Source organism: Diorhabda sublineata, chromosome 1 (genome assembly GCF_026230105.1).
Source record: "Diorhabda sublineata isolate icDioSubl1.1 chromosome 1, icDioSubl1.1, whole genome shotgun sequence".
NCBI lineage: Eukaryota > Metazoa > Arthropoda > Insecta > Coleoptera > Chrysomelidae > Diorhabda > Diorhabda sublineata.
This window is the reverse complement of record NC_079474.1, coordinates 35479791-35493680: the sequence shown is the minus strand read 5'-3', so window position 1 is coordinate 35493680 and position 13890 is coordinate 35479791. Positions and strand designations below refer to the sequence as shown.

Sequence of the window (13890 nt, the reverse complement as noted above, 5' to 3'; positions counted from 1 at the left end):
TGATTTTTTGAAGATAAATTTTTTGTCGGTGCTGGAAATACCGATGTAAAAGCCTCTTATGTAATTTTCCTCCTCGGACTAAGTATAGGAGTATAATGACTATCAACGTCTATCTCTTTAACGTTCCATAACAAATTTAATAGTTAGCAACCTCGAATAATTTACCAGGTGGATATAATATGATACGAGGAAAAAATTTGCTGTGTATTAAATAAATTACTCATTTGTCGCTTTTAAAATATTAAAAATTTATTATAAATAAATAATTTAATACCTAAAATCAATAGGAACGTATACATGGTAATGAATCCTCTAATCACAGTGTCATTTCTTGGTTCAATGATTTGCTCTTATCCCAATTCCAATATTGAAGCCTCTGGTAATTATTTCACTTACACGCGTCAATAATTATCAAATTGAACGTCATTATGTAATCGATTTATTGACAATTTAATATTATTAGCGATATTATAGAGATTATCGGTAATCGCAATGAACAAGATTAAAAATTTGATATTTGGCAACTACTATCTATAAGTTTTTTTGAATTGAAAGTGAAATTTTATAATATTTGGTCGGTTAGAAGTTAATCGTAACATAACAAGTTTCATCCATTTTCTCTCGGTTGGTAAGAGCGAGTTATTGCCACTTATAGGAATCGAGAAACCGTATCCCATCTCTTAACTGATTACGAGCTTTCCCTAAAAGAAACTAATAGAGAAATCCAGTTAAAATTAATAGCTACCCGGAAATTTGTTGAGAAGGATAACTTGAATATAATTTTTTTTCAGATTTTCGGTTTATTTTTGGCTTATGAAACTAGATCGATGAAAGTAAAACAAATAAACGATTCGAGATATGTTGGAATGAGCATCTACAACGTTGTTATATTATGCTTGATCACAGCTCCGGTAACGATGGTAATCGCTAGTCAACAAGACGCCAGTTATGCATTTGTGGCACTAGCGATTGTTTTTTGCTGTTTTCTCAGCATGGCTCTCATATTCGTGCCTAAGGTATTTTTCTTTTACCAATAAATTCTAGAAAAATATCATATGTATAGGAAATTATATACATTTTCATTGAATCATTTAGGTTATCGAAGTGATAAGACATCCGAAAGATAAGGCTGAAAGTAAGTACAACCCAGATCCGGGTCTTTCTAAAGAAGAAGAAGAAAAATACCAAAAGTTACTTAGCGAAAATGAAGGATTACAACGACTAATAGCGCAGGTAAAACGGATTTTTAGATAATAATATTAGAAAATTCCAAATATCTAAAATATTCAATTTTTGTTTTCGTCAAAAATCGCTATCCACACAAAAGTTACATAATCTTTTCTTAATTTTGTATCTTTGTATAAAAATGTTTTACAGAAAGAAGAAAAGATCAAAATTCTGAAAGAACGTTTAGCTGAAAAAGATTTGAACAGTAAAAGCGGACTACTTACGCCATCTGCAATCATTCAAGGTAAGGACTGCCTCATAGTGGCAGATTTTATTACTGACGCGGGTACATCTGATTCGGCTTTCGGTGGAGGGCATTCTATATACACAAGATCATCGAGGTGCAGTCAGTCCGATATCGAATTTAGCGAGAGTTATTTGTAATATCTACATTTCATTTATACCATCTTATAACCAATATTTGATTCGATTCATTTCTCCAAAATAAGGGGTTTTCCAATAAGATATGTTATTTTGATATTCAAAGAAAAATGCCATTTTTTGAGATAAATGATCGGATGTTTATTTCATTATAAAGAGGAAGGTATGCCGTTAATAACGAAACACAACATCAGCCAAATGGCCGCCACGAGACTGCGCTTACAGGACCATATCCTTTTCATGAAATTTTCCGTAACCAAATTGCAAAGCGGCTGCCCTATGTCCTCGACAGCCTCACGAATTCCATTTTTGAGGTCTTGAATCGATGCTGGACTGTTGGCGTAGACCTTATCTTTCACGTGGCCCCAAAGGAAAAAGTCGCAAGGTGTTAAATCACAAGATCTCGGTGGCCAATTGTAATCATCTCTTCGAGAGATAACACGGTAAAAGATCGATGGTTTCGTTACTTGTGTGGCACGTAGCGCCGTCTTGTTGAAAGTAAACGTTGTCCAAATCAATACCATCCAATTCCGGCCATAAAAAATCATTAATCATCTCTCGATAGTGCAATCCATTCACCGTAACTGTTGCTCCAGCCTCATTTTCGAAAAAAGTAAGGTCCAATGACACCGCCAGACCATAAACCGCACCAAAAAGTCACGCGTTGAGGATGGAGAGGATTTTCAACAATAACTAACTTGGGTTTTCCGACAATTTTGTTTATTGACGTAACCACCAAGGTGGAAATGGGCCTAATCAGTTAAGATGATTTTTCGATGAAATTCCGGATCATTTTCATGCATTTCAAGGACCCAATCAGCAAAGACACGACGTTGTTGATAATCGGCCGGCTTGAGTTCTTGTGTTAACTGAACTTTATAGGCCTTAAGACCCAAGTCTTTTTACAAAACACGATATAATGACGTTTGTGGAATGGCTAATTCCAAAGAATGACGAGGAATGGACAAACCTGGGTTTTCTTCAACACTTTGGGCTACAGCAGCAATATTCTCAGTTGTTCTTGAGCGACGTGCACGGGTTTTATTCTTCACATCACTAACTTGTCCCAACAGCTCAAATTTTTCCACCAATTTCTGTATTGCGGTCCGAGAAGGTGCTTCATGTCGACCCAAAAATGTTTTAGTTTTACGAACCGTCTCTGCCAAACTTTCACCATTTTTATAGTGAATTTTAATAATTTCAATGCGTTGTTTAAGCGTGTATCGTTCCATTTTTATTAATGGCGTAGTTTCTACTTGTCAAATGTCAAAAAATGACAGCTTCAAAAGTGACATTTACCGAAATAGCGGGCTGTTCAAAATAACACCTCTTATTAGAAAACCCTTTATAATAGATATTTTGTAATATAAATATTGTTATTGATGGATTAAAAAAAATGAATACACTAAACGCACAATATTTTTATAGGAAACATTAAAATACGCAATATTTAACACGTCATTTCCAATATTATTCTACTTCCATAATTATTACTCCACGTACTATGTTTCCAGACGGGTATTGTCTATTTTAATAATTCACTATTGGATATATTCCCCCTATTTTACACGATCCCACATGGCACATCTTCACATGTCAATTACGATGCATGTTTTGAAACTTTTTCTTCTATTAATAAATTTTCTGTAGGACTTTAATATATTTAATGATATTTGAATAAATGAATAACTGTCGTAATTAATATTGTTATTTAATTAAAAATACAGCAACTAAATGACATTGACAATCATTTAAATACACTGGTAACAACTAACAATATATTTTCATCATGTACGGTTTTTTGAATACATATATTTATACCCAAACTGATTGAACCTCGTATGATGTTAATTTTTTTAGTAAACGTATTTAATGAAACTAATTTCGATCTCGTTATAACATCAACACGAAAGAAAAATATCTGTTTCTCCCAAAATTCCAGTAAATTTGGTATCCCAGCAAAAAATAGATAAATTTCCATATCATTATTTTTCGGTTAACAGTTTCTTGATGTTTTTGTTGTAACGAGATTTTTTCTTTGTTATTAGACTAGATTTTTGGGAGTGAGATGTTTTTCTTTTTGACAGATACAAATGACGAAAGAAAATAGGTCCACGAGGAGATTATAGAGTGTGTCGGCTTTGGTAGGTATCCGAAGGAAAGCGGAACGGAGTTTTATAAAATTCAACGATTTTGTTAACGATAAAACATCGAATATATATATGAAAAAAAATTTTATGAAACTCTGAATATTTTGTGCATACGTTTTAGTTAAATTAAAGACAGACAATATTAAAAAATTGTTGTAGAATATCGTAAATATTGTAAAAAAAATTATAGAAAAGTAGAACGGAAGACGTGTTAAAATTGATATATTGCAAGTTAGTATGATGCAATACAACGTGCAATGCAATGCAAGTTGCAATTCTAGGGAGAAGTCTAGTTACTTTTGGCGTAACAACCAAACACATTGTCTTGCACCATGACTAATCTTTTCTAATTATATGGAAAACTATGCGTTAACGTATTTCAACATTATGTATATAAATTCCATAAAATCGTGTTGTCACACTTACCGATTTTGATATTAGTCATTTAAATATATCATACTAGATAAAAATAGTATAAAAATTTAGATGTGATGATATCTTGGAAACGACAAGAAGGGTTTTTGGATAATTGAATAATCAAATTCCACTCGAAGTAATAATATTTGACTAATAATTGCATTATTAGAATATCGTATAGATTCTCTGTTTTAAAAACGTGCTGAAACTTCGTGAACGTGCCCCAAATATTTGATATCCTGCAAGGATATAAAACAATGGCCAGATTGAAGTTCTTTAGACAAAATTATTTCGTTCTACTTTTTTAGTAAATAAAACTAAATAAAATTGCTGTGACAAAAAAATGATTTAGAAAAGTACTGCTAGTCTGGTAGTACTTATAAGTCAATTTCATAAATATTTAGTCGTTGTTGTATAAATTATATGAAACATGTTTTCTATTAAATAGAAAAGAATATTTTTTTGATAGTCTAAAGTAATCAAGGAATATTTGAGGCGCCTAGAATCAAGTCCATCTCGAGAAATCTTCGGAAAAGTGGAAAAAACATGTCACAAACAAACCAATCATATGAAATTATCAATTTTTTTATCAAAACATCGATAACTTTTACTTTATGGATAATAATGTTTTCATCTTCTTTATTGTTGAGACCTTCGGCTTCTTCTTTGATTTCCCAATTCACGATTAAATTTTAGCATGTCGTGGTTTCTCCACCCTTGTTGATGGCTTCAAGGTTAATGTGAAACATATTAAACTTTGGTTTTGTGACAGCTTTTACTTGACAAATTTCAATTCTAAAAAAAAATCATCCTGGACCAGAATGTTATTTTTCTGCTTGTACTTTTTTAGCATAATCTTTTTTGATTTTTTTTTCGTTTGAAGTTCGGTTCTTTAACCGAGACAATGACTTCAACATGATGAACGGTTCCATGTTTCCCCAGAACTTCTTCAAACTCTTCAAGAATAGTGCCCTTCTTGTTCAAATCTTTCTAAATCAATCCAAACACCTTGTCGAAAATCAAGCATAAAGGATAAACAATTCGCAGTGGATCTGCGACAACTAAACGTCAACTCTGACCTCAAAATACACTAGGATGTAGCGGTATTTGCTATAAAATAATAGTTGTACTGAAATCAACATGGAAAAATCTGTAAGAAACAATATTAAACTCAATTTCGAAAAAATATTGACTTTTTTTATTCTAGGCACCTCATTTATAAGATTCACGAAATCCGAAATAGAGATAAAATCATGAAACATCTTTCATTTCAAACTGTTCTTCATTCTTTAATATTGACTAAGCTGGAATTTCTAGAACCGTTGGAGATATTCATACTGAATACACTGTCGGACGCGCGTTTCGATAATAGAGTTATCGTCTTCAGAGACTGAAGTTAAACTGTCTAAAGACGATAACTTGGTTATCTAAACGCGCCTCAAACAGTGTAATTGTGAGTAAACGGTGTATTCAGTATTCTTCAATATTGTTTCGAGCTAATTCACCATATTATTTTGAACTTCGATAAAAGTGACTCTAGTGAACATTTTAGCCATAATAACGTCGGTTATGAATACGTAATTATGTATAATAAAACTATTTCCGCATATCATTTTTGATCTTCAATCACAGATCAGCGTATATTTATAACCACAGGGAAATATTATTTGAATCCGATACGATATGGCATGACCACTAATGCGCTGAATTAAACTAAAAAGTAGAAAACAAGTTTCTTTGGAATCATCTGAAACTATGTGCAGAAAAAGTTTTATTCAATTTAACAATACTCTCTACGAGTATAAATACACGTTAATGTGATAGTTTTTTTATTTGTTGTGCAATTTAAAAAACATTTGTAGCTTTTGTCAATATTTAGGTGTTGTTTTAATAGTGAGAAAAGTCGCTCAATATTTATATTAAGTGAATAAAAAAAAAAAGTATAAAAGTAATAAGCTCTTAAATTTTATAAAAACAGAAAGTAATAAACGTGTTTGAAATTTTCATAATTACGGGGTGATTCATTAAGTTTGTAGGCCGTATTATAATCCAAAAAAGTTTGCGGAATATTTTTGAATCAAATTTCTAATACTTACGTTATTATTTTTGGTAATTATACACTTTCACGGTCACCTGGTTTTTTAGCTCTAGAAAATCGAAAAATGGATGGATTTTAATGATCTTGGTCTCAAAATGTTCCATTTTACGGCGGATTTATAAAAAAAATTAGTAGAAATAGCTGGAATGAAAATTTCTCATAGTTTTACTGTTTTAAATCGTAAAAAAAACGGTTTTGCAAAATAATCCTTCACAAAAAATTATCTCATTATCAGATAAAGTTCTTATATTTTTTTTGTATTCTTCATAAATTAATAAACAATTTAAAAAAAATCCAAAAAGAATGATTTTTTCAGTTTTTATAGCTTACAATGAAATCGATAAAAAACAATCAATTTTCGTGAATAGTTTCGTACTATATTCTTCAATGTTAATAGTTTTTGGACCATTAAAAATCGAAAAATAGAAAAATTTTATAATTTTGGTCTCAAAATGTTCCATTTTACAACAAATTTATGAAGAACACGGGGGTAGTGGCTGAATTTGCGGTTTTTAATAGTTTTAAACCTTAAATAGTAGAAAAACTTTTTTTTATTCAAAATATTCATTTTTTTATGTAAATTGCGAAAAAAAATATACGAACTTGATTCCACGACGTCAGAAACAGTTACGAAGGATTATATGTAGAAAGTCATTTTTTTGCTTTTAAACTCATGAAACTGTAAAAATTATTTATTTTTTTTTTAATTTTCGTATTTTTTTTATAAATCCGCCGTAAAATGGAACATTTTGAGACCAAGATCATTAAAATCCATCCATTTTTCGATTTTATAGAGCCAACCTAACCTAACCTAACCTAACCAAAAAACTAGGGGACCGCGTATAATTACCATAATTTTTTGTAAAGGATTATTTTGCAAAACCGTTTTTTTTACGATTTAAAACAGTAAATCTATGAGAAATTTTCATTCCAGCTATTTCTACTATTTTTTTTATAAATCCGCCGTAAAATGGAACATTTTGAGACCAAGATCATTAAAATCCATCCATTTTTCGATTTTATAGAGCCAACCTAACCTAACCTAACCTAACCAAAAAACTAGGGGACCGAGTATAATTACCATAATTTTTTGTAAAGGATTATTTTGCAAAACCGTTTTTTTTACGATTTAAAACAGTAAATCTATGAGAAATTTTCATTCCAGCTATTTCTACTATTTTTTTTATAAATCCGCCGTAAAATGGAACATTTTGAAACCAAGATCATTAAAATCCATCCATTTTTCGATTTTCTAGAACCAAAAAACCAGGTGACCGTGAAAGTGTATAATTACCTTATTTTTAATTGAAAAAGATTTGTGGACGTATATTAACAAATTTATAAATAAACTAATTTTAATTGAAAAAATCTGTTTCAAAATATTACTAGATTATTAAAATAAAAAACGAAAATGATATTAATATTCTAAAAAGTTGTGATAATATAGTTGTTGACGAAGCATCGATTTTGAAACAGAAATTTTTTAAAACTATTCAAAAAATTAACAAGGATATTATTATTTTCTCGCTATTTCTCTGGATACCGAGCATCCTTGGTAAGTCTGTTTATATAATCCGACAATGAACAAATAAAGTAGGTTAAATGTTTTATATTATCCTCTCGGTGAATATTTTATAAGTTTTCGTTTTAACTGTTATTTCATTAAATGACAAAAATTATAATAAAAACCGCTTTTATAAGAGATATAGTAAATGTTATAAATGTTTTGTTACAACAGACGTAATTTATTCATGTTATTATTAATGAAACAAAAAGTTGTAACATATCATAATAAACAAAAATAATATCGTTAACAACATTAGAAAATATTCCTCCTAAGTTTAAAAACGTTTCTAAAATTAATTTTTCATAAAAAGTTTTGCATGTTATAAAATCTAAAGCACACAAATTCAAATTTGTTTAGTCGTATACAAGGTACAATAAAAAGCATTAATTTCAACTACAACAGTACAATATCATACCACTAGAGGTCAGGACAACGCGTCATCAATTATTTTGATTTGTGTCCTATTGTATCTAAACTCAATTAGTCGTTGATATTAGTTATTTATAAAAATAGTAAAGATTTAAAGAAATTCTTAATTATTGGTAGTAGTTTTTTTGTCGATCGAATCACTTTTATCAAACTTTGATTCGTAGTTTAAATGAATTCTTTCTTTTAGCAAATCATAAGCAAAACTAGATTCACACAACATATTATTAACGATTTAATAGTCAATGTCAATTAATTAAATATTGTGATTTATTTGTTTTTTCTTCGAAAATATTTACTAAAAAAGTATTAAAGCGAAATTGTTTATTATTGAAGTTGTTATTTAGTATTTTTAGAAGAAAAAGTACAAATAACGAAAGAAATTTTCTTGTTCTCCAAAAAAGGATTTTCATTTTGTCAATTTACTTTTATATGTTTGCGTACTGTTCCGAGTTTTTTGTTAATTATTGTTAATAATTTTTTGATTAAAAATCTGTTGTGAAACTAACGAATTCAAAGATGGATTTCTGTTTACACGTTTATTTTTGTTTTACGTTTCGATGCATGGTTGAATAAAGGACATTTCGGACACGATGATCATTATGTTTGGAAACTAATCTGGATTTGATAAAACAATAAGAATTTATTATAAAACTAAATAAAAAGGAAAAAGGGCGTTCAGCAGTTGTGTCTCTTTTTGGGTTGAAATTTCAAAACTATCTGATAGGATATTTATGTAATTAAGGGTCGTAGTTTCCAAAAAGTCCTTATGTCTTATTATAATTAATTGTTTTATCGATATTGCTATACACATATTGATTCATAGTTGTATACTTTCATATTTACGGATACATATATAGCATGTTGATATTAATAACTCATTTTAAATTCGTTATGGCTTATTTTTTTTAATTGTGAAAATTAAATGTGAAAATTCATTTGAAACAATGTCAAGTAAAGTTTTTACTTTATCAAATTATTGCTAAAAAAGAAACATCATTTTATCGATGTACCAATACAATTATACAGCGTTTGAAGCTGAAATTGGACAAGTTCTTAAAACAATAATATATAAAATGTGGAATCTTCACACGCGTTGAATCTTTATATAATAAAAAATTTCTTGACATTCATTTATCTCTTCAGGAACGGGCCTGGATAATTTTGTAATTCTAAAACCACCTTTATTATTAGAAAAATTGAGAAATGTTTGATAATTCTGTATAAATAGGTATCTACCTAATTGAAAATATATTGTAATTACTAGTACCTATGAATTGCAGTTTAACTGTCGACATATGTGTTCAAAAAACCCAATCAGCTACCCAAATTCTTATGTCAAATTAAATTTTAATTGTAAATATAACCGAGTTTTATTTTCCTACCATCTAATTTCTGAAATTAGTTATAAAATGGCACTAAACTAACGAAAGATATAAATAATATCTGCAATATAATTTTATTTCGAAAATAAAGATGTCACTGTAATAGATAATAAATGTTAATTGATTTCTTCCAACTCACCGCACTTTCACAAAAAACGAATGGAATAATTACAACTGTTTGGACACGATTTCCTGTAATATATTGTACTTACTTCCCATTACTAAAAATAGATGTACATGGAATATACGTTGTTATGGAATAAATTGACAGCGTCATCTATAGAAGCAAAGCTGAAGTACTATTAAATTAAAACGATTTCCTGTAATATATCATTCTTACTTCTCATTATCTAAAAATAGTTGCCTATAGAATATACCTTGTTATGAAAGAAAATGAAAATATTAATTGACAGCGCCATCTATGAAAGCGAAGCTGAAGTATTATCAACTTTGAAAAGATTTCCTGTAATAAATTATACTTATTTCCCATTACTAAAAATAGATGTTTATAGAATATACTTTGTTATGGAATAAATTGAAAATATAAATTGAAAGCGTCATCTATAGAAGCAAAGCTGGAGTACTATTAAATTAAAACGATTTCCTGTAATATATCATTCTTACTTCTCATTAACTAAAAATAGTTGCCTATAGAATATACGTTGTTATGAAATAAATTGAAAATATTAATCGACAGCGCCATCTATGAATGCGAAGCTGAAGTATTATCAACTTTGAAACGATTTCTTGTAATATATCATTCTTATTTCCCATTACTAAAAATAGATGTTTATAAAATATACGTTGTTATGGAATAAATTGAAAATATTAATCGACAGCGCCATCTATGAATGCGAAGCTAAAGTATTACCAGCTTTGAAACGATTTCCTGTGATATATTATACTTATTTCCCATTACTAAAAATAGATGTTTATAGAATATACTTTGTTATGGAATAAATTGAAAATATAAATTGAAAGCGTCATCTATAGAAGCAAAGCTGGAGTACTATTAAATTAAAACGATTTCCTGTAATATACCATTCTTACTTCTCATTAACTAAAAATAGTTGCCTATAGAATATACGTTGTTATAAAATAAATTGAAAATATTAATCGACAGCGCCATCTATGAATGCGAAGCTGAAGTATTATCAACTTTGAAACGATTTCTTGTAATATATCATTCTTATTTCCCATTACTAAAAATAGATGTTTATAGAATATACTTTGTTATGGAATAAATTGAAAATATAAATTGAAAGCGTCATCTATAGAAGCAAAGCTGGAGTACTATTAAATTAAAACGATTTCCTGTAATATACCATTCTTACTTCTCATTAACTAAAAATAGTTGCCTATAGAATATACGTTGTTATGAAATAAATTGAAAATATTAATCGACAGCGCCATCTATGAATGCGAAGCTGAAGTATTATCAACTTTGAAACGATTTCTTGTAATATATCATTCTTATTTCCCATTACTAAAAATAGATGTTTATAGAATATACTTTGTTATGGAATAAATTCAAAATATTAATTGACAGCGCCATCTATGATAGTGAAGCTTAAGTTTTATTAAATTTAAAATATTATTAGTAGTTGAGGGAATAAATTAAATCTTTCAGTTAACAGAGTCATCTAAGGAAGCAAAGCTAAACCAGTTTTAAATTTAAAATGGTTCTTGTAATGTTTTGTTTTTACTTCCAATTATTTTGTAATAGATGTCATTTGAGTAAAATTAAATTAAATTAAACATTCATGTAGAGAAAAATAGGTGAAATGATATTTCGTGAGTCGTCAAGATTTTAATGCCAAAAATGAAGTAATATCTGTAATTTGGAAAATTATTGCTCGAAAAGACTTTATTTAAAATTTTATAAGTATTATGGCTTAAATTTTGTATTTTCCAAATAACTTCCCGACTTTAAGCAACTAGATATGTCCGTTAATACAATTCTAACTTTAACAATTCATTTCGCTTTGAATTCTTACGTATAGATGGCTGTGTTATAAACGTTTACAGAATTGAATAGTTTATTCCAGGAGCGTTAATCAAAACTCCATCGTACTTAAAACAAAATAAGAAATAGATTATAACCTATAATTTCCTTATATGTCGTTATTAAAATTTTACTAATTCGGATACTGTTATCGCCATCTATGATAGAGATATCGTATTATGTCCTGAAATGTATAGAGAAATCTAGAAATTTTAAAAACTTTTTATCTATGTCAATACTATACAGACGATGAATATGAAAGCCACATGCTTTTTATACATTGTATGTTTATATTTTAACTTAACCAGCATTTTTAATGTACCAGTAATTTTTCTTTGTTGATTCATTTGGTGTTTTCAATGATGATTATTGAATCTGAATTCTGATTATTAGACACTAAGCGTGATGTGAATAAAACACGCTACCTGTTGTATAGTATATTCGAAGCGATAATTGATAATTAAAATGAATAATTGTAAATAATTATTCTAGTATTATAATTCGATTCTGTCGATTTTACGACTTTAATTGATTCGAATTGCACAGTCAGAATAATTTCCGTATATTATACGATAATTATTGAGATTTATAATGAATTGTAATTAATTTTTCTACAACTTGATTTTCCGCAATTATACAGATGTAAATACGTTACGAAAAGAATCCAGAGACGTTTTTTTCTTTATTATATACGTTTATAAGTTTAAACGGTTTATGATTTTAAACGTATTATTATTAGCGGCAATTAATGAGAAAAACAACAAGGTTAGTATCTTAATTGGACGCGAAAATACTAAGGGGCAAGTATAATGTTGGAAATAATTGTATCGATGTTATACTGTACCGGATATATTTTTAGTTTATTGCTCAATTATAATGTATTTATCTAGATTTCGATCTATACATAAATAAATTATCATCAAACCTAAAACGTACGTATTCCACTGTCATTTAAATTGTAAAAGTCATCACAATATATTAATTAAATTGCAATTAGTTGGTAGATTATAACATGAAGCCATAAAATCCATTACGGGGAGAATATGGGTGGGTTATAACTCTAATTATTATTAAATGAACAAATCAGAAGTGGCCTTCGCTGCTTCATTACGTGTAGAAAGAAATAAAAAAAAATCAGTGCCGACAAAGGCGGGACTATCGGGAATAGGATACGTGGTTTTCTCTGTAAATTGACAAACATAAATCGCTATTTATATAAATGTCGATGATAATTAAATGATATACAAAAAACGTACGATTTAGGGCGGAAGAGCTCTTTTTCTAAATAATTTTCCAAAGAAAGTATAAGGCCCAAATAAAGTGGTAGTAACTCGAAATGTAAATTTATTTTGTTTTGTTTATAAGTGACGCCGCTGTTGTCCATATTTCAGATATTAAATGAACGTTGCCTTCTTGACATACCGAATACATTTTTTAATCATGGCCGCCACATATCAATAATTATAATGCCATTAGGGATTAATGGCTTAAAATGTATTTTGTTTCACTTGAGTATCAACGTTCAAAAATATGCTCCGAGTCAATTAAAGATGAAACATTTTTACTTTTGTTGTATTTAGTTATAGTAATTTTATAAATCACATACTTCACTGAAACAGTAGTTGGGCATTATAAATATATTTAACTACCTAAATTTGATTTCGGTTGGTGTGGTTTTCATTGATAATTATTGTTGAAATATCTTTGTACTTATGAGTATACGGATAAAGAAAATTTCTTAAATCTTCCGCGTATTTATTAACCATATTTTTTTTTTAAATTTAATCTCAAAATGCTCTACGTTCAATAGTAAAGCTTCTAGCACGTAATCGATAGATTTAGATTCGATTCGATCTAAATCCCTTTCTTTTATTATCAATTTCCTCGTACACCTAAATCAGTAAAAATTGTGATAACGAAATTTAGGACTGGAGGTGTACGGTAGTGGTGGGCAAAATAATCGATTAATCGGGCGATTAATCGATATATATTTTAAAAAATAATCGATTAATCGACTAATCGAAAATAATCAAATAATCGAAAAATATCGGATAATCGGTAAATATCTCCGAGATCGCTTGCGGCCGAGGCAAGATAATCTTGAGGTCGTTAAAAAGTTTCGCGGCTATGGCAAACACACTATTTTTAACGATTAAAAAATTTATTTTCTGAATAATCATTTCAACATAATTCAATTTCAGAATCTTACTTCCAAATATCTTCTGTAGGTTCAT

At 28.9% G+C, this 13890-nt stretch overlaps 1 protein-coding gene across 2 annotated transcripts in view; it reads left to right on the top strand.

Moving 5' to 3' along the window:
- LOC130449223 (gamma-aminobutyric acid type B receptor subunit 1) overlaps positions 1-9623 on the top strand; it is a 108144-nt gene extending 98521 nt beyond the window's left edge. The window contains exons 12-15 of one of the 2 annotated variants that reach the window (XM_056786917.1): positions 792-1016; positions 1096-1233; positions 1378-1471; positions 3696-9623. In XM_056786917.1, coding sequence (XP_056642895.1) covers positions 792-1016; positions 1096-1233; positions 1378-1471; positions 3696-3718 — 480 coding nt within the window. In that variant the 3' untranslated portion in view covers positions 3719-9623. Of the gene's footprint in view, positions 1-791; positions 1017-1095; positions 1234-1377; positions 1630-3695 lie in introns of those variants that run through there. The other variant, XM_056786910.1, reaches the window with a different exon arrangement.
- Positions 9624-13890: the final 4267 nt, after the last annotated feature.